At 36.7% G+C, this 22,772-nt stretch overlaps 2 protein-coding genes across 2 annotated transcripts; both read right to left on the bottom strand.

Moving 5' to 3' along the window:
* Positions 1–1,250: 1,250 nt before the first annotated feature.
* Positions 1,251–11,604, bottom strand: fbxo32 (F-box protein 32). Its single transcript, XM_066682975.1, has 9 exons — positions 11,398–11,604; positions 10,362–10,474; positions 10,144–10,193; positions 9,963–10,055; positions 6,123–6,216; positions 4,640–4,824; positions 3,930–4,112; positions 3,428–3,571; positions 1,251–2,965 (listed from the first exon to the last, which is right to left on the bottom strand). Exons 1-9 carry the CDS (start codon positions 11,511–11,513, stop codon positions 2,876–2,878), a joined length of 1,068 nt encoding a protein of 355 aa, XP_066539072.1. The 5' UTR covers positions 11,514–11,604; the 3' UTR covers positions 1,251–2,875.
* A 6,749-nt stretch (positions 11,605–18,353) lies between these two features.
* On the bottom strand, positions 18,354–21,293 carry klhl38b (kelch-like family member 38b). The gene is made up of 4 exons (XM_066684096.1): positions 21,268–21,293; positions 18,962–20,315; positions 18,749–18,854; positions 18,354–18,643 (listed from the first exon to the last, which is right to left on the bottom strand). Exons 1-4 carry the CDS (start codon positions 21,291–21,293, stop codon positions 18,354–18,356), a joined length of 1,776 nt encoding a protein of 591 aa, XP_066540193.1.
* Positions 21,294–22,772: the final 1,479 nt, after the last annotated feature.

Here is a 22,772-nt window from a genome sequence, read left to right as displayed (position 1 = left end):
ATTTATATTTATTGCATTTATTCATTTATATTTACTGATTGGTGTTTTTGCAAATGAACAAATACTGACCTGTTTATATCTTTCTATATTATTATTTAACCTAAAATCTTTACACATCATATATGAAGTTATATACCATATAAAATTATAATACTACACAAAAGAAGGTATTTTGAGGTTAAAAAAAGTTATTAAATGGTAAAAAGTAAAATAATCATTTCATTAATTAGCTGATTATCTTCCTGAAATGTGTAAATCACAAATATATGGCATTTTTTCAGAATCTGAGAAATCTTAGTCTGTCTTATTTTTCAGTTTCATAGCTTTGTAGTATCTGAATGAACAAGTTTAGGCTCCATAGAGCAGGGGTCGCGAATAGAAGGCCTACGGTCCGAATCCGAACCAAGGCGCTGTCTTATCTGGACATTAACCTGTAACTGATAAATTATTAAGAGCTGTTGTATTTTTTTTTTTAATGGTGTGCCTCTTCTAGTCATTGCGGTTCAAGTTTAGAGCTCCAGGAATATACCAGATTAATCACATGCATTTCTGCATATCATATGTGAGGCTACTCAGCCAATCTGATCTGTGCCTTATGATGAGCGCTGTGACTCTAAGTGACACACAGGGCAGGGCTCCAGAAACCGCTGTCCTGGGGCCAGTAAAAATAGCCCAAGGGAACATAAAGAATTTTTGGGACACTTTTAGGATGACTATTGTGTGATTTTTAAAGTCAAAAACTTTAAAAATAAGGGAATGAGTATGTTGAACATGAATTTATAAATCTTGTAATATATATTGAAATGTAATTGAAAGGGTAATTTGATTTGACATTTCATTGTTAACTACATAAAATGTTGCTATAACTACAAGGCTACTTCAGTATGCAGGACACAGCACTGATCATAATGCAGGTTACACATTATGTTCCAGACCTTGGCATGAGAAAATTCTCTCTAACTGGTGTTAATGAATTTTAATTAATTACGCCTGCCATAGAGCATGTTTCTACATAGAGTGGCCGTGATTAAAGGGAATGTAGAATGTTACAGAATCATTAGTTGTTTTTGTTTTCAATGGTTCCTAATGTCTACAAATAATTTCATGCATTTATCTGAAACATTTTAATTACACCATTTATTAAAATGTTTTGAATACTAGTGTATTTATAACAAGAAAAAAAAAATAGAATCCGCACCAGGCAGCAGTAAAGTAATCTCACACTCCAGCAATATTTAGATGAACTTGGTTTATTTTTCACCCATCTAGACCCATGACTCTCTTGGCGTGCTCTTCACAAGGATCATTTGTTTGCATATTCACAGAGGCATGAGCAGAAGTGTTAGGACATTTTTGTACAAGTTATCCTTAGTTCTGCTCAAACTAACAGTCAGCCATGGAAATTAATCCCTTTGGAAAGCTCTTAGGTATCAAATTCATAACATGCAACATAGTCAGGAACATATTCACAATTTATAAAAAATTCACACTATATCAACTGCATTATTACTCTATACCAATAAATGAAAATTCTTTACTTTAAAAAAGAGCAATGAAAGTGGAAGTTAATCCTGTAAAGTAAAATTCCCAATAAAGCAAATTGCTTTGTAGTCTGTGAATGAAGCAGTTTATGCTCCACAGGTTTACCTACATAGGGGCGGACATGTTTATAACAGATTTAGCAAGAAATAACTGATCTATCCAGGCTACTAGTCTGCGATAATGAGAAGAGCCACCATTGTAGAAAATGACTGACTGCTCTTTTAAATTGGTACTTAAACTTGTGAAATGTTAAAAGGCACATTTGGTAGATTATACTGTTACTATTTAGTGTTGTAACAGGGTCGCAATGTAATCAAGTATTTCCTTGTATTGCATTAACTCCAAAAAACAAGATATAAACAAACGGAAACTGGAAAATATCAAACGTATAAAAGTGGAAATAACAAACAAATAAACACTTCAATAAAAAACATTGCACACCATTATGATAGCTTTGGTAAACATAGCTATTTGCATTTCTTGGTAAAGCACCAGCATGCTTTTTGCATACATGGAATTGTCCAATAGGATTTATACAATGCCAATTATGATGTTTTGAGGGCAGGCACCTTTGTGTTTAGTTATATTTAGTGTCTACAAAAAAGAAAAACACAATATTTCCTCTAAAATTAAGAGTAGTAACCAGTATGTCCTCTTTAGGCTTTAGACTACATGTGAGAACATTTGTGATGATTTGATGGCTTTCAGCCACAACAACCTTAGTCACATTAGATAATTGTGCTCCATCACTTCAGAGAAACAATTCCAGTGTTCTACAGTCCAATGCTGGGCTTTACACTTGACATAAAACATGTGACCTAGGCTCATGGGTCTCTCCTCCAGACCACCCCATTTCACTCCATATTTTCTATGGAGATTATACAAGCTGTTTGTGTGTTGTGCACATCTGTGCACTTTAAATTCACATAATATTCTAATTATATGGGGTTTCTACAAAATCTGGGTATGTAGTGTAACAGTACTCTCATTCACATTCATAGTCCATGTCCCTTTTTCTTCCCATCTTTCAAAATACTTCACACTTCAACATCCTGCCTCAAACCTTGGTCTTAAAAAGGAATATTTCAGCGCACACAATGTTTTTTTTTTTTTTTTTTTTTTTTTTTTTTTTTAAAAGAAGCCAATAAACAGTTGCTAAAGCAACTATTATTGTTAGTCATAAATGGAGCAGATGCTGCAAATTCAGCAGCTGGAGATCAGGTTGAGAAAGGCTGGAGTATACCTTTAAAACAACCAGATATCTATTGCACGTTTGACATTATATACACTATGTACATGTGGAAGCAAATAAAAAAAAAGAAGAAAAGCCTTATTAGAACTTGAAAAGGTTGATGAAACCTTGTGGGGACACAGCAATGCTGCAGCTTTCTGGATTGTTGGCTGTGCAAGGGTGGTTTGTATCCTGTAAATGGACAGAAACAAGAAAATTGGTTGCCTAATTTCTGAGCATAATATTAAAGCATAAACCTCAGGTTTGCAACATGTACAGCCATTATCTAAGATAGTGATATTGATTGTCTGAGTTAAAAAGTTAAAGAAATATATAAAAAAAAAAAAAACCAGATGTTTTAATGCATGTTTTAAATGGACAATAGCTTATTAATTAGTGAATTCAACATATTGCGGATAAACAAACATTTTAATGTGGCTTGTGCAATCTATTAAAAGAAACTGTAAAATAAGCAGAAATATAATCAGAAAATGTTGTCATTTTCAGCAATGTTGTGTATGAAACTGCCTATGTGTATGAAATTGGCCACAGAACAGGCCAATATTTACTTGTGACATAATTAACTAAATGCTATATAATAAGCTGTATCTCAAAAATATTAAGTAATATTATTTAGAAGTGCTGTAGGCTCACCTTCCAGAACAGGATATGGCAGTGTGTGCAAAACTGCAAGGTATCGCTGTACTGCTCCTTGTGAGGATAACACCTGCAAAGTTTAAAGTACATTTTCTTCCATTCCAGGTGTCCTTTATCTGATATGATGAGACGCTTGCGGATCTGTGAGCAATACATTAATGTCTGTTAATCATTTCATTAACACCATTTCATTGTTTATAAAATCTTAAGGAATGCAACCTTGATACGTTATCCCTAATGGGTTTCATTACTGGCCATTGTCCTCATAGGCTGTCCTCCACTGCACACAACTGGTTGTGCTTCCTAAGAACATTTGGTATGTACTAACCACTGCATACCTCGTACCCGACACAAACTGCCATTTTGAGGCCCAGTCTTCCCACCTTTATAATCTTTATGCTTGCCCAAATTTGATTTGTGATGATTATGTAAATGCTAGGGTATATATATATATATATATATATATATATATATTTTTTTTTTAATTAGGTAATATTACCTGACGTTCTGTGAAGTGGTACTGACAAAGGTTCTTCCACAGCAGACGGTCTTCAGTCAGCATGCCCAGATCAGGACACACCTGGCCCAGACTGACCAGGTCTCTTCCATCTGTCAAACGCTGCATGATGTTCAGCTGTAGACTGGCTGGAAGGTCCAGGAGTGTCATACCAGTGTTTGTGGGCTACAGGCAAAAGAAAAATGTGAGTTTCAGCACATCAGCATATAGGCCTGACTGTGTTACTCATTCCCACGGGTACTCATGTTTAGCAGGGTCAATATTCTCCACAAAGGTGTATCAATAGTGTTCAAACTCCTTTGGACGCTTCATAATAATGGGTGCACCCATGACACAGTTTCCAAATCAGCTTATTTACTGCAGTTAAATAAATCTTGCTTACTTTCAGGGCGCAATATAAATGCAAGAGTAGTCTGTGTCCACTAAGGGGACAATTTTCCTAAATTTTAAATCTATGGATTGTTTAAACTGATGAATACTTAAGAATATTATGGGGTCTTACGACAACCCAGAACACAAAAAAGAATCTATTTATGAGTGATTGAGCATTCATCACAAGTTGCTTCATATACATAAACAGTCAGGGCAAATAAATAAGTGTGAACTCTAGAGTTTTTCACCTATTTAAAACTAAAACCTCAACAAATTTGCTGGTGTTTGTTGGGTTTGCTCTGGCCTTAATGTCTACTCACCCTATTGATCTGAATGTTGTCCAACTGCTGCTGCCACTGCAGAATGTTCTCCATACGGTGCACCCAGATATTGATGTTTCCTACCAGCACAGATTTTCCCATGTCTTGCACCAGACTACAGAGTGAAACGTACAAAGTCTGCAGCAGTTCCTTGATGGGCCTAACATTCTGTTGATCTTCCAGCACTAGAAACAAAGCAAAATAGGGGTAAATGTTCAGAGGATTAGTAACAGAGGTTAGATACACAATCACAGATTTTTATTAAGTTTCTGCTTGTGTATAGAATCTAATTTCATTAAACACTTGAAAGCTAAGAAATATTTTAATAATAAAATTGGGAATGATATTTTCATGTTTCCTCTTTCAAGATCAGATCTGCTAGCTTCGATGTGGAAGAACATGTTGGAGGAAAAAGCACTGCCTTGTAAAACAAACAACTCCACGTCCAAGTCCCAGAATTATTAGTCGCACCGTCATACCCCTTGGGCTTGGTCTAGAGTTTGTGCAGTAAAACCCTTGTGCTTAGTTGAGGGAACACTTAGTTTGCACTACCTTAGAGGTTCGTGTCTGCTCTTAAAGGCTTCTCATTCTTTCCATTGCAGGTAAATGCAAAGTTTACCTCTGCTCTGACCAAATTTTTGCTGAAGAGTTTGTGGTGATGTTGATAAGACTACATACATAAGCTGATCTGTTGCCAGACATTTGTTTCTCTCTTATTTGCATGTAAGCACTTATGTAACAAAGATACCAAAGCCATAAAGGGAATAAAAAGCTTAGGGAATTAAATTGGGGATAATGTGAATGTTATTGGTAAACTATGCATGTATGTTTTTATAACGAGAGAGAGAGAGAGGTGTAAGTGATTTAGAAAGGGGGGAAAAATTATGTGAGCAAGAGAGTGGCATAATACATAAAAGTATGTCAAACTTGAGAGGATAGAATGCAAGACAGAGAGAGGAAAAAAAGTAAGGGATTGCGTGACCAAGGAGAGAGTTGAGCAAGAGATTAGAGATGACTGAGAGAGCAAAGAGGGCAAGAGTGACAGTCAGAGAGAAACACAGGAAAAGTAAGGCAGGTTGGTTGTATACCTCCACTCTTTTAGGATGCCTTTTGTTAAATGGTACAGCGAGTTTAATAAAGAGTTTAATAAAATGGTTTATGTAGACAATGCTAATATAAACTTCAGCTGAAATGTATATAGCAGTATTTAATAACAGCAGATTCTTTAAAGTAAATAACATGATACATTTATGACTTCAAATTAATGAGAGAGTGTCGTCTTAAACAGTTCAGATGACAGTTTTCACCATCCTCAGAGCTTACACAGGAGGAAAGAAGGCAAGGATGAAACAAAGATAGAAAACTTAGATAAGTGACTGAGCAGAGAGAAAAAGTACCCAAATTGTAATTGACGCGAAGCACAACAGCACCCCCTTGTGAAATGTGTATGTGGCAGTGTGTGTGTGTAAATATGAGTCCTCACCTTTCTGCACAACTCTTTCCAGAATGTTCATGTAGTTCTTCTGTGCCACTCCACTCAGCGAGGGCAGCTGGGACTTGGCAATCAGCTCCAGCAGCTAAAACACAAGACATAAATGAGCGATCAGACTGAAGACTTTCCATTCCAACATCACTTACACACAGTTATGCTACTCTCTCCATCCAAGCATTAGTTGTAAAAACAAACCATGACCTGAGAAACAGCCAAACTTTTCTCAGCTCTTAACACAGTGAGTTATATCAGTGTGAGCCCTGTACTGTTTTGGACTGTGCATTGAGCCATATACTTTGAACCAGTTAATGATAACCTTTACTTATGCACAGATTTCAGGGCTGATGCAAATGGTCCATGTTTTCCATGTAATTCAGTGCATTCCATGAATATTTAAAATAAAGAAACTGAGGCAAAATCCACCTAAAGTAGCATTAGAGAGCAACATAACATTTGTTTCTATACAAAGTGCAATAACAATTAAGACAATGCCGTATAATAGCCGCATTATAGTGTTATTACATTAAATTTATATAATCATCATTGTGCATTATAATTGTTTACAGTTGCAAACCTAATAACATGAATTTGGGAATTACATTTAATGGAGTAAAAGTTATAAAAATGTTTTTTTCAGTTTGTAAAATTTAATGCTGAGCTAAATTTATGGTTTTAAGCAGTGTATAACTGTACATGAACTTACATTCACACAGAGAAAAACTTTGATTATTTCCACTGGGCAACAACGCCAGTCTAGCATAGGGTGGCATGCCTGGCATCCAAGAATGGCAGAGCCATGGAACAACACTGACCCCTGCTTAAGCTGAAAGCATGTGACCAGCACTGTTCTCCACTCAATCACTACCACCAAAGTCCTTGCTTTGATAAACACTTCAAGTGCTTTCATGTGGCATATGTTAGACATGATATTTCTACCCCCTCCTGGTTGGACAGAGTTATACAACTGGCCATTCACCCAGTTTCCAAGCACTTTACACAACGTCTGTTCCTCTGGCATGGGTCTTTCAATTAGAGTCACAACTTCTATTTCACTTGTCCACAAACAAGTGCACACTCCACTGTCAACACATGCTTCGGATGCCCAGAAAATAGGCAAAATATTTTATTGGTAATATTTGAAAAACATTAGGTTTTGAAGACATAAAATGCCACAACAGAGTGAACAATATTATATATTTCATTGTTATTGTCCTGAAGCGCTTCATTACAGGCATTTCAGAGCTTAGTGTCAGAGCTTCAGAGTCACAGTGAACTGAGCATGTTTAGGGCTCTTAACAGCACAAAATATTCAATACATGTCATTGTAGTCCAAGGTTTTTAATAGCAATTTTAAATAAAGGACTTTGTAGTATTTATATGTAAAATAGAGCAATGTTATTTTTACCACTGAAAAGTAGAAAATATTTATTTATGCAGAGATATTTATTTTATGTATGCATTTATTAAAGTACAAACCATAAGATGAAGAATAAAATTACTTTTTGGTCCTGGAATGGATAAGTTTATGCTCTATAAAGCAGGTTAAGAACATGAGCTCTGGGGTGTCAGTGTAAGGTCTATTTTATTACTTGAAAAGAAGCACTGGAGAAATGTTGTTGCTCACCTCTGAGTTTATTGTCAAATATTTGACGACAAAAAAATTATAATTCTATATTAATTTCTGAGCCAATCTAACAACACTGACAACCACCATTCTATTAAGAGAACTGAAATAATGCTATGTCTGATGTAATGAGGTGCTGGTTAAATCCGCTCATGTTAATTGCTCTTAATTTAAAGGCTTTATCCGGTTGCTTTCACGGCAGGATGTGACCTAGTTAGTCACATGATATTGTTACGAAATATGTTAGGGGGCGGTTTAGCTTGTCAGGGAGCTTTAGATGTTATCAGGCCATGCTATCATCAGGCGATCAATGTTGAGTGAACCATAGGGGATGACTCTGCATTTATTGGGGTGATGGAAGTGGGGGTGGTGTGTCTTCCTGAAATCACCCCCTCCCTGTGCATCATGGTCCTGTTTTTCCATTACTACTTAAATTTGATCCCTGTAAGTAAGCTCCAGAAAACAGCAGCACACTTGGCTACCTCTGCTATTTAGATTAGCAGCAAACACATTGTGACACAAACCTGAACACGTTGTCAGGAATGGAGGAAAGTACTAACAGTACTGACCAGTGTTATTGGTATATAAATAAACACTATGGTGACACGGAGCACAAATACCACAATACTTAAGAGCTAATTTAATATAAAAGAGTATTAATACATATAGTCTGTCCCTCCATTTGCTGCAATAACTTGTTCTTTTTTGGGTAGGCTTAAGAATAGATACTGGAACATTGTAGTGAGTGTATGAAGGCTGAATTCGTTTAACACCAACTTAAATTCTTTAATTAGTCAATTTAGCTACATTTAAGGAGCAATCATCACTGTCCAAAGAAAAACATGCACCTCAATTTTTTTGATTTTTGTTTTAGTACATTATTTAAACCTAGCAGATCCCTAACATTTCATGTTCAAGATTTACTTGGAATAAAACATTTTTACATTGCCTTTCACTGAAATTTAAGATGTTTTTTATTCTTCTCCTATAAAATGACTATTCTGGAGATGAATGTTTTTTTTAAAGATTTGTATGTTCTGCGTGTACTTACACTATTATGTTTCTCAAAAGCGGAACAATATCATAATCACGTTGCCTATCACTGTTATTACTTATTTAGATCCAACCTATGCATGCTTTCATAGGTTGGATCTAAATATCTTCTCAAACAGTTGCAGCCCCCAGCTGATGACAGACTGACTACGCCACAACAGGACCAATCGGTCAGGTCAGAATTCGAGGTGGGGTCACAAAGCATGACTGGAAATGTCCTCTAAAAGCAGAGGGAGAACAGGAGTAAGGGGGTTTTGCTGAGTTGAGTCACTTGACTTTCCAGTCTGATTTCATAGCTGTCATTGAGTTCAGCTTGGCGCTATGACACATCCTGACAGTGGCATCCACTTCACACTGGTCTGCATTGGTCCACTTGGAACCTGCCTGAACTTTTTGTTTTCAGCATTAGGCCAAATCACTTAGCACAGTCCATCTCTTAGTGATAGACTTTTTTTCCAGCTTGAAACTGGTTTTCAAAATCATTAGCAAGTATTTGGGACATAAAATCCTTACAATAATTTAAATCAATTATCTCACTCTTAAAAAAAAGAACCTAGAAAACCTGCAAAAATGTAACTGAAATAATATGTCTGGAGAAATATGACAAGATTTTCCACATTTCTAAAGTTCAATCTCAAAATTTGGTTACATTTTCTACTCATCATGATTTGTTTATTTCATGTCTGCACTCTGAAAGCACCCAGTTGATTGTCTACAAGAGCTCTTCTAATAACTTGAAAACTCCAGTTTTACTATTTGTTTCCCTTTGATCTTAAATTATCCTTACTTTCCAATGCATCAATCTTAAATTTGACTCTTTTAGAAACATCTTACTAAAAAAAACTACCATGTTCTGATGTCTTTTAACAGCATTATAAAAAATGGTGGGTAGGTACCACTTGAAATCGTTCTCTCTCATGGCCCAGATGAGCACAAAGGAAGTACAATACGCAGACTACACACACACACACAACCACACACCAAACCAAAAGGTCTGATCATCAGGGATGGAACTCTGGAGGCCCTCTTGTCTGGAGGGCAGTGATAAGAGCAACAACGAAGCCAAACACCATGGCCTAATACTCAAACCTTCCTGCTGTAACAGACTCACGCCTGGCTGTAGAGCAACATTACACCACAACACATATACTCACCCTCACAACATAATTAAACTTCCTGGTGTCCTTGATGGCACTGCTGAAGTCCAAGCGGTTAAAAGCTTCTCCCAAAGTACAATAGCCATGGCGCTATAAATGAAAACATTTAGCTGTTAGGTAAATGGCAGTATAGGGGAAAATAAATAAATAAATAAATAAATAAGACACCAGGACTTACTTCTTTGGTGCTCCCTTTGTGGACATAAATCCACTTGTCTTTATGGAAATCTATGAAGACAAACAGCAAAAAAAACATCCCCGTTTCATTTCATTTGTGTAAGTACTTTTAATATATTAAAAGTGGTCCCAAAGTACTTGGATACCTAAAAGTATTGTAAGTAAAGCAAAAATATCCAGATATATTTTAAAACCACTGTACATGTGAATCTCACTTACAAGGAACCTTTGTGTTGTTATTCAGCAAGTCCTTCTTTCGCTTCTTGGTGACCATATCATAATTAATGGAGAGAAGTAAATTGTCTTTGTAGAATTCCTCTTCTTTGTTGTGCCTAAAATATAAAAGAAACATTTAAGTATTAGATGTTTTATCAATTAATCAATTATCATATTGCGTTTTAATAAAACAGAATCAAACAAGCTTATGAATGTGGGATACAACTTAAAATAAGTAAATTAATCTAAAGAATTTATGTAATTGCATAATGACAGAACAGCAAGAGTCCCTCACATATTTGGCCAGTGGCTGTGGAAACCAGGCAGATGACCAGTAATCCCATTACCCTTACATGTATTAATAGCAGTGTGATTAACATTGGGGCAAGCACTGACCATGGATGTAGGACAACAAAGGCAGAGAGCAACTATTTACTGCTGTAACTTGAAGCCTTACTGGCGTAACATCCAGTTGTTTTTCTCCTCAGCATCCTTGGCACTGCTGAGCTCTTTTCTCCTGTTGTAGTTTTTTCAGGAGTCAAAATAATAAAACGTATCCATTTCAACTTTTTAATGCAAGTTAACATTAACTGTGCTTTATTAAACCTAACAGACAAATGTCATAAGCTTCACAAAGTCCACATAACTGACTTCTTATTGGAACTTTAATCTCCACCTTAAATGCTGCAGATAATATGCGTCACTTAAGGCGGAACGGACTGTTGGAAAATACGGTGTCGACAAATTTCTCCTTGAAACAAATTCTTACAGTGTGAACACAAATAAAAAGGTCACACACTTGTTGGGGACGTCTAAATAAAAATGTATAATCTTTACACTCCTTGCGAGGCTGACTAACGTCCATGATACCGTTCCACCTTAAATGTTGCAGTACACAGTCACTATTTAAGGTACAAGGGAAGATTCCAAAAAGATGCTGGCTAATAAGTTCAGCTTCATCAAACATTCAGAAGAATTATTTAATGGTTTGCTCCTGAGTGAGGTTTAAGTAATACATTTTTAAATGGTTAGCACTGACCGTTCAGAGATGTTGTTATTCGCCTCGTTCTCGTCTTTCGTCGTTTTTTTCCAACCGTCCTCAGTTTTAACCCAGTTTTGGCCAGGCGAGCGCCAGTCTTGTCCAAGAAACGGCATTTTTGATGATTTAAAAAACACAGAAAAACACAATAGTCGCTAAACAAAATCCACGCTGTGGAAACCTTCTATGATAAACTTTTTAACCTTGAGAAGCGGTTCTATCTGCGAGAGACACGCGGACTGTATTTATATTCTCAGATGTAGCCCCGCCCTCTCCAGCACGTGGCTTTGTTTACCGTCTGCTTCAGTATTGCAAAACCTCACTGGAAACATCTCCATCACCTGCTCCTTATTTCCATCTGAAATATCATAGGCACCAACACGGAGAAGTGTTCATTTACCTTTAAGTGTTCTAATTTACTAACCTTTAGAAAACGAATTGGGAGTTGGGAACACAGGTTATTATTTACATATTTGACACCTGAGACAAACTAGCAGGTGTTATTAAAGCTGTTTCTTTTCTTAGTTAGACAGAGTTGACTATTGTTATTATCATTATTTTTATTATTTTGTCATTTTATTTTGACATTAATGTTCTCTCACTACAATATGCAGCATGAAATAATGTAACCCCTGAGAATCCCCTCATTTTGACAAAAAACAACAACAAGCAAACAAACAAAACAACTGATGTGGAGCCTTAGCACTGCTACTAAAAGAAAAATATAAGTCTGTATGTCAGTTCCTATAATCAACAACTGGTTTTGAGATGAATTAAGAGTATTAGAGCTAAAACAATGTGTTCATCCAGGACTAGAGCTGGGAAATGTTTGCAAAAGTATAATGCTTAACACCCGCCTGAAAAATGTGACAGTTACTGCTTTTTGGATTTATCCTTATGAATAAAATCATAGCTCTATGGATACCCTTCCTTAAGGTATAAGGGGGTCAGGATACGCTAACCGCTAACTAATGTCTAAAATGACCTTTGCTGACATTCATTAAGGCAGAATAAGCTAAAGTTTTATTGAGTGTACTGTAAGTGGATCAAGTTTTTAAGGTAAAATGTTGTTTGTAAGATTTATCTTATCAGGGGACGAAGTACTCAAAAAAGGCAAAGTTCTTATGTGAAGTGCAAGAGATTCTGAATCAATAAAACATCCCAAAACACACTACCTTTTCTTTTCAAGTGATAAGAATGATTAACTCATGAATATGCTTGATCACACAGACATTGAAGGTAAAGATAATTGTTGTTGGCTTTAAACTGAGCCAAAGAAACACTTATTAAATCAACAAGAACGTAGAATAGTTTTCTAGATTACATCATTTGCACAGTAAGAAAAAAGTGCAAAATACTGCAGGGAAATGGAAAACCTGCTTTTTAATAGCACATTCAAGCAAAATCTGCCCATTCAGCAGCCATCTTAGCTGTTATCACAACACTGAATGTAAACTAACAGCAATTTTAAATGTTAATCTTTCAAATTTACAGGTAAAATCTAACAAAACTTTTACTGATGAATCTGGACAAATACCACATATTTTATTTACTGCATTTCACTCAGAGAAAGAAAAGGAAGAAAAAAAAACACTGGAAGCAAACATCAGAAATCAAACTTGTCTTGACCACTTAATCTAATTCATAGTAAAGGGAAAGTTTACCAATTAGCACATTAAAAATAAAAGTTCCTTGAATCATGTGTCACAACATGCAGTCGTGAGTAAAGTATGAATGTTAACACGTTCACAGGAGCAGCTGTACATATCTTTAGGCATCTCTTGATGATAGGGTCACATTTCATTTCAGAAGTGAATGTCCTGTAAGACATTTGTCATGCAGGATCATCTGTAATACTGAGAAAAGCCCCTTCTACAAAGCCAGGCACACAATGTATGTGATATTCAATGCACTTTTTCATTGATACTAAGTTTTTCCATAGCAAGGATTCTTTTGTTTTCATCATGAAATACATTATATAAAATTGCATATACATAAATAAATTGGGACATTTCCTGAAAATTTAATAAAAAGGAACCTTTAATTTGTTAATTAATTAAATGAGCCTTTATTTAACAGACAAAAGGTCATGATGCACTATAAATTTTCAATTGGAGACAGATCTGGACTGTAGGTCAGTTAGTAATGTAGGCCTTATTAAATTTTTTTCCTGTCAGTGCTATATACTTAACTTCTTATGTAAGGCCAATTTTGTTTGCCTTTCTATGTTGTATTTGCCATTCTGGCTGTAGCATAATTTAGCATTACCTTTAGTTGCTGTTAAAGGTACAGAGATTCAGACAAGACATTACATAGTAGGATCTCTTAGTTGTATAAATTTCTTCCTTATTATTCTGTGTAAATTCAGCCTGTTCTAAGATTTCTGGGGACATAAGCAAGAATGACTACAGTATCCTAGTTATTCAGTGTAAATCATGTCACTGCTGTTCTTAAGTTTTGTGGACTGGAGCTGTTTGCTGACCATCAAAGGTGGATCATTGGGTCCATCATAAGAGCACATGCTTCAATCTTTAGCCAGATACATTCAGCAACATGTGACATTTGTTCGTATCCTAAAATATCTTTTCCCAAAGTGTTCAGCTCCCACGACTGATGCTTATGAGGGGATTTCCTAGATATCTATGTGGATTCAGTGAGCTAAAGCTAATTTATAAGCGGATGTTATATTGTTAACTGCTAATTTACTGAACAACTTAAATCAGAACGTCAAAGGTACTGTAGCTGATATGGTTCTCAAGTAAATAAAGCTCCCTATGCTATTTCAAAGGGAAGTTGAATTGTTTTGTATGGAGTGTGTTAACGTACTATATCCTTTGAGGAAAAGCTACATTTCGGGATGGTAATCTAGTATGCTAATCACCACGTCTCTAACATCTGTTGCCTAAATAAGGGAGTGTAAAAGTGATGACACTACATTTATTCCAATTGAAAACTCATTTTGCAAGTAACTTTTGATTTATAATGGCACTTTCTGCTAGCTTGGTAATGTATATCTCAGTGTTATGTTAGCATCAACTCAATGGAAATGCACATTAACCAATTTCTTTGATAGTGCATATGATGACAAGTCCATGTTAAATGACAAGGAAAATTAAGCTATGTGTATTTGCTCTACTGAAAATAAAGTAATAAATCAATACTGTTGAAAGCTTGCTCAACAACCTTCCATGTATTTGGCTCTGTAAACAAATTTTACAACATGCAGATCAACAAGAAAGCTAGCTTGGTCAAACTGTTTATGTTGGTGTACTAGTTTGGTCATGCAGGTTATACTGATCATGCTGGTCACTCTTGAATATCAATATATTCCTGCTAGTCAAGCTATGTCAAACATGCTGGTCAACTAGATGGACAAAGAGGTCAGGCTGGTTAAAGAGCTTTGTTCAGCCAGCCATGCCGATCAAGTAGCTTTTTACCAGCTGGTCAAAAATCTTTAACATACACTGGTCAACTGAGGTACTTCACAGCCAGATAAACCTGAATCAAGCCTGTTCAATAAGGAATCAGCTGACAATCCCCATTTTTGGGATTGATTTATTTGGCTAACTGAGAATTGCTTCTATTGAAACACTCCTTTGGTAAGACATGAACTAGTCAGGATGTTTTTCTCAGTAGCAGTCTCTTTTTCTCGAAGCATCTTTGGAGCTGCAGGATCTTGTGTCTGCAAACGCTCATACAGGCCCAAACGTAAACATACTCACTCACTCAACCACCCCCCCCCCCCCCCTCACACACACACACACACACACACACACACACACACATACACTCACACATACACACACACACACTCTCTCTCTCTCTCTCTCTCTCTCTCACACACACACACACATACACACACATACACCTGTTGCTGTTCCTCTAGCACCAATTTCATCATTCCCCCAAGCTGGCTGGCCGAAATGTTTCAATTTACGTACTGGGCTGTCCCATCTGTAGCGAGGCACAGCCACATGATTCTGAGGGTATAATGTTCTCCCTTGTTTGTTTCCAAAAATAACATTGTTCACTAATAGTGCCCGGGGACTGGACCTTCCAGCATTATCCAACTGTTAAGACACTCTTTAGCACAGTACATACAAGCTTTGGGGGAAATATAAACTGGCTTGTAATATGTAAATATGGACACACAAGTACACAAATGGTCTTACAGGAAATTCCATCTTATTTCGAACTGATAGCCTGGCATTGGAAAGTACCTTAAATATTTTGAAAATTTAATATATTTTTTTATATATTTGTCATGAAGTTGATTTTCTCAAATCACCCCATTTGTCCAATAGACCTCAATTGGCTTCATTCTCTAGTGAGTAGGATGGCCCACCCACTCCCCCACACATTCATTGTGATGCTAGCCAATGTGAGCCTTTGTTAGATGCATAAGAGATCTGAGCATTTAGTGTACTCCAAGTGTTGAACAACGATGGAACTGTGGTAGCAGCAGTTCAATAAGAAGCAGTGGTGGGCTTCATATTTCTCAGAGAAAGCATCACCTTCTCAGGATGGTAATATCATGTGAGTGAGGGAGTCTCAGCTAATTGGTGGAAATGTAAATGAGCACATTTGAAAGAAAAAATATAATTAATTAAATAATGTAAACAATAATTTAAATAATGTCCATATCATTAAGATCATATGAAATAAAATAAAATATAAATATTTATTTATTTATCATTACACTTATTTATAGCTGCTTTCTAGATATGCAAGGATGCTTGCAATCACCATTGCACAGAATGCAATTTTATTCAACATTCAATCCGTACACAGACAGGTGAGAAGAAATAGCCAAATGGGCACAGCATACTCTCAACGAGGAACAACCATCCACTTGGGAGACTGCAATGGGAACTGTGTGGTTCACCCAGGATACAGTGCCAATCCATCTGGGTGTACACACATACATACATTGATTCACACACACCATATATATATACAAAATGTGTTTTTACTGGAAATAATTATCATGCATTTAGTCTGCAGCACAACAAGTGAAAATGTTAGCTACTGTCAGCATTATATAGCATATCATTTTTATGCCTTTTATGTATTTTTTCTTCTCATATAAATCTAAAGCTAAAAGGTTAAATAAATTAATAAATTCTAAATCTCATATTGTAGCTAAATTACCCACATTGTTATATGTTATAGTTATGTTACAATACAAAATATTAAAATACTACATTACTAGAAATGTTTGTTGAATAAGCAAATTCTACAGATTTAAAAATACAATGCATTTTACAACATGTTCCAAAATATCTGGAAATGGGGATCATAATTATAATTGCATTTTTCAAATTAATTACCATCAAGCCAAAGGTCCAACTTATGTTTACATTATATCAAAATTTAAACAAAAATGGACAAGTCATCCTTTGGGACTGGGGGGGACATGAAAACATGCATGGTTGAGCACTGCCCCATAATTAATAGCAAAGGCACAATATACTCACAAGTTCAAACCATGAGGTTTATCTTTTTTTTCTTTTTGGTAAATTTAGCATACAAAATAGAAAAAGAGGGAAACAATAGATGAAGCCAGTGCTTGTTCATGACCTCAGTGATTTACAAGTTCATGCCTGGACATGTTGATGCACCAGTGCGGTATGAGACTATAGCACCACTGCCAAGATGTTCAAGGCTCCCAGCTTAGCAGGTCATGATACCTTCCTCAGAATGTCTGAGCTGTGGAAAAAGTGGTAACTCTTAGCTTGTTGGAGTTATACCAGCATAATAACTGCTTAGAAAAAATGCCATTGTTCAAACAGAATGAAACTCTCAATGTTTCCACAAAAATCACAAAAATATTTTCAATCAAAGAAAACTACATATAAAATGTTATATAATTGAATCTTACACTGTATATTCAAATTCAACAAATGTCGCTACGGTATATGAACCATTCATAGCCAGCATTTTCTATTTGAGGTAATCTAAGAAAAAATCTATTTTATTAAAGCTTCAAAACTGAATTAAATCTAAAACTGACAGTTTTCACCTGATTAACACAGTATGGAATTAGACAAATTTTATTTAACTATACTATACTATACTATACTATACTATACTATACTATACTATTTTTTATTTGAATTAACATATTATTAGTTATCATGTTAGCATGATAAAATGAAACAAAGGAAATGATTAGGAGTGAAATTCAGTGAATAGAAGATTGAGGGAATGTGTTTGGACAAATGAGCATGAAGTAATGGAACTCTAAAGTGCTAAGTGTGCTTTCAGGAATAAAGGAGTTCAGTTGGATCAGAATACAATCTAATACAACTAATGACATGCAGTCTTAGAGCAGTTAGAATTCTGAAGTCTTGCATTATTCCTCTGGTAACTTTGCTCTAGCAACAAAAGTGCTACATGCATAGGAAGTCCAGCTCCTTTATTAATCTATTTATCCTAGGTCATATAACTTTGGGATCCACATTTGACTAGAAGAGTTGTATGCTTTTCTACATTCTAATTTTAAGCCATATTCACTAAAGCACCACAGAGGATCATGTAGAAACTTGTAGAATCTTGCCAAGTATATTTTTATTACTTGGTTATTAAAAACTAGTATCTCTTGGCAAGTATGGCAGGGGTTCTGCTTTCCTCAAAGATCTGAGCCTAGAAATCTTAGACAGAGTACCCCTCATGAAGCAGGATTTCTTGTTTAGCCACCTAACTGTCAGCTTAGTTTGATCTAATCCTGGATTGTCTGTTACATTCTGTTATACATACATCACTTTATCAGACATACATCTATAAGCATGACTTATATTAATCATAGTTTGGGTATATTAACTGAGTTTAACTGAAGAAAATGGTTACTGTCTTAAAAAGTGATTTGTTAAGTTAAAAAACTAAGCTGAATTAAATTGAGCTTGGCCACTGTAATTCAAATTCAATCTACTAAAACATGCTGGCTACATTCATTTTCATGTAGGAAAAGTTTTGGCGGAAACATACACCATAGGAACTGCACCATGGTCAAACAGTTTAAATGGAAGAGTGCCCTTCGATGTCCATGCATCTGTCTCTGGGTCATAGCAGTCAAAGCTATCTGAGTCCTCAATAACATCATGGCCATTGATATAGCGACCTCCAGTGACATAGAGCTTGTTGCCGATGACCGTGGCTGAGTGATGCATCCTCCTTTCTTTCACGTTAGCACATTTAACAAATTTGTTTGTCTTGATGTCATAGGCCACCATTCTTCTTGTGTAACCTGTGGAAGGAAAAGATTCTGTGCTGAGAAAGCAGAAGCCAATAGACTAATTGGATCATTGAGCTGACATTCCCTTATGCAAGATAATCCAATTAATAAACTGACCTCCGATGATATAGATTTTGCCATCAATTTCTGAAGCAGGAGCACATACATTCTTCACCATCCTGTTCTCTATTTTGCACCAGAGATTCCTTCCAATGTGGTATACCTATGAGAAAGTCAAAAGTCTGAAAGTATACTGATCTAAACCTTAACAGATCAGTTTTAATAACTATGTCTTATTACACTGATGTTTGAATATATTTATCCCCTTACCTGTATCATTCGTACTGGGTTTTGCATGGCATCTTCCCCTCCAAACACATAGATTCTCTGGTCATGTGCTGCCACAGCAGGGTGCTGCACTGCGGTTGGCATGGGAGCCATGAACTCCCATTGGTTAAACATGGTGTTGTATCTTTCCACCCCATTAGAGATTTGTCTATCGCTTGTAACCCCACCGAGGACAAAGATGAAATGCAGATAGGAGATACACTGATGGGCAAATCGAGGACAAAGCATGGGCTCGGCCATTCTCCACTGGTTCGTTTTGAGTGAAAGGGTATATACCATGGCACTAGGCACAAAGCCTCCTCCTGTCCTCATGAAAAGACCACCCAGAACATAGAGGATACTATGCATACAAACATAGGAGGCACGGAAGAGTCGTACGGGCAGTTTAGCTAGCCACTGCCAGCATTGCGTCTGTTCATCAAACAGCAATGCCTCCCGAGATGTGCGCTCATTGTTCTTCCGACCACCCACAATCACCAGAGCCTCTTTGCAAGTGTGCCGCCTTGGTGTTGCCCAAAGTGGCTGCAGATCACCTGGGCAAAAAGAACCAACAGAAAAGAGAAGACGTTGAACTGATTCAATAATCTCCGTACACAGGGAAGAGGACTGCACCAGGGGGTCTTTGGCAATGAACTGGAAGAGGTAGGAAGGATGGATGTGTCGGATCCTCACTCGTCGGAAGAGATCGTGGATTGTACCATGGCGGACAAATGGGTCATGATGGATCCAGGCCAGGAGGATCTCAAACACTTGCTCTTCTTCAGCACACAACTGGTCATCCTCCAGGTATCTCATCAGCTCAGGCAGGGAGAGCTCACTGAAGTCCTCGGAAGACACAACATCAGAGAAACTTTTCACTGCCATTTCTCTGGCTTTCTTCTGCAAGCTTGTACATTGCAGGATCTCTGAGAGGCGGATCATGCTTAGGCAGTTGTCTGGGCTCAGCTGGGCCTGAAGGAAAGTAGAGCAGGCCTCAAAAAGTCTTTCATACTGAAGCATAGCCGCAGCTTGCATTAGAGGGAGAACCAGCTCTATGGTGATGCTGATGCTTCCTGTGTAAACGTATTCCACAATGCTATTCAAGACATCATAGGGCACTCCCTGCATATCCACCAAGGCCTGGCGTGTTTCCCGAAAGTTGCTGCAGAACATAGCAAAGAAGTAAGGACTGCTGGATGCCAGAATGTTCCGGTGGCAAGGAATCTCCTTGCCATCTGAGCAAAGGACAACATCCGTGAGGATTTGTTCCTTTCTCAAGTTGTTCAGTTGCAAGGGCAGTGTTTCCACAAGCTCTTTGTCTTTGTAGTGGAGGACCTCTGCTATAGGTCCATCTATGCTGTCAATGGAAGAACACAACTGATTTAACACGCTGATAATTTGCAACTATTTGGTCATTGGTAAAACAAAGCTTTCCATGGTTAGCAAAGATTGTACTGATGTTATGCTAACAGTAAACGTTTAGATTACGGAAATTTTACCCAATGTTATGGATAATGTCAAGTGATAACCTTCACTGAATACACTGAAATTTGCAGGGTTATAGCTTAACTGCATTGTTTGTCTGAATATCATCAAATTCTGTGAAGCTGCTTTGTGACAACATCAATTATAAAAAGCGCTATACAAATAAATTTGATTTGATTTGATCAAATATATTGGAAATGAAAGAAACAATGTGTGGTAGAATACCTTGTGCTGTTTAATTATTACTAAGCATTTCCACTTGGATGGTAAAGAAAAGGTCCTAGGTGCAGTTATTCTTTAGGCCACACCTATTTTTTTGACACGAAAAATAGGTGTCAATTGTTCAATAACTGTCTTCAGTGTTGTTATCAATATTTGTAAACAAGAACTATCATACGAAATGTCATCAAATATGTCAATAATATTTGCCATGATTGTGTTATTTAAAGCAGAGAGGAAAGTGAGTGGCTCCATTTTGTATTTGCACATGCCAACATGCAATCTATATCAGAACCTATTAAATCAGATTTGAACAGGTCTGTGCATTATAGGATAAAAAAGGGGGAAATATGGATTTGCATTTTTTTTCTACAACACACTGTTAAAAAATAAGAACACTGATTCAGCCATCTGTTCGGTCAATTGCCTACTTCTATTAGTCTACTATAACTGTCAACACACACACACACACACACACACAAACAAACAAACAAACCAATAAATTAATAAATAAAAGAAAGTTTCAGTTGTCATGTCTATAAGCATACGCTAGTGTTTACCCAGTCCCAAAGAGACCCAAAATCTCCAGGTCCCGCTTGGCTTACCTGGTCTCTGCCAACTTGTAGCACATCCTAGATGTTTTTTGTACTGGCAAAGTTCATTCAATCATCACTGTCGTACACACACACACACCCACATTTTCTGAGTTCTCTTTGTATCTTAGAAGCAGTCTGGAAGAGTAGAAGGTGGATCTTTATAGGGGAACATGCCGGGTTGTTTTGTCAAGTTCTCCTTCCACGAGGCCTCTGTGTACATTCCAGTCTTTCCTAAAAATAGAAAGGCTTCGTCTCCATCAGAGCCCCAGCAACTCACCCCGCTTAGCACCAACATGAAACATCTAAACTTCTATACTGCCTGCACTGCATATTTCAGTCACCCCCTGTGACCTACTGCTGCATGTGTATGTTTTCAAAGGTTGTAAACATTACTGGTACTCAACAGGCATTCCAGGAGCTGGACCACGTGTTTGGAAAGACCCCCTCCCTCTCCCTCTCCCCTTAGACATTCACACTAAGCCCTCCAGCAGCTAGCATTGTGTTACAACAGCAGCCAATACAAAACAGCATGGTGATGAGGCCTGTCAAGGAGGAGGAGAGATTGCTGACATTTCTGAAGCCATAGTCACTGTGGTTTAAATGAATTGGCAGAGGTTGATATGGTGTTGGTTTTTCAGTGAATGGCCTTAGCTTTGGCACTTTCAAATGAAAAATAAATACATAAATACACCAGTTTTTTTCTGATTTATATATACAAAATGTAACAGTAGAAAATGCATTAACTATTTTTCACTCCACAACAAAAGTTAGTGTTTTTTGTGGTTTGCCTACGTCAGTATATGCTGGGAAAATTATATTTTCAGATTTTGTGCTACTACTTATATAGGGTTCAGACATTTTAGAACTGTCCTGTGGTTTAAAGGAGCTAAACAAGCACAATAAACATGGAGAAATAAAAGTACTGACTGAAAAACAACAGCACAAACAAGAATGGAGAATAAAGATAACCAAGCAAAAAATGGCTAAATATCAGCATTTCTTTTCACTGCAATGTGCTTTTGCTGGAGTAAATAGTGGCTTGTCCTCATTTGAAGGCACTGAAATTCAGCCGTTCTGAACAAGTATGTTTAGATCTTTGTAGTAACCAAAATATGTTATGTGACATTTTATTGAGACTCCAGGCAACTGTGTCATTTTCTTAAGGAAAAGGGAATATGTCTCCTTTCAATTTTATCTTGTATTTTGAGGAATGTAATGTCACATGAAATGTGACTTCTCCTCCACATAACACTAACTGTACAAATCTATTATGTTAGGGAGCAGAGACATAGATGAGGGAGAGGAAAGACTATACTGAGATCAATCATAAATGTTTGGATGACCCTGAATGGTTGAGCTGCACTTGAGCTATAATTCTAACATGGCTAGTAAGTAATTTCATTTAAATTAAATCCTATTAATAGATCTTTATCTTTTTACAACTTGTGGTGTCACAAAGCAGCTTTACAGAATTTCAGATCCTAGACTGAAGTGAGCAACTGATGCAACGGTGG

The sequence above is a fragment of the Hoplias malabaricus genome, chromosome 10 (genome assembly GCF_029633855.1).
Source record: "Hoplias malabaricus isolate fHopMal1 chromosome 10, fHopMal1.hap1, whole genome shotgun sequence".
Lineage (NCBI taxonomy): Eukaryota > Metazoa > Chordata > Actinopteri > Characiformes > Erythrinidae > Hoplias > Hoplias malabaricus.
This window is presented reverse-complemented; position numbering and strand designations above follow the sequence as displayed.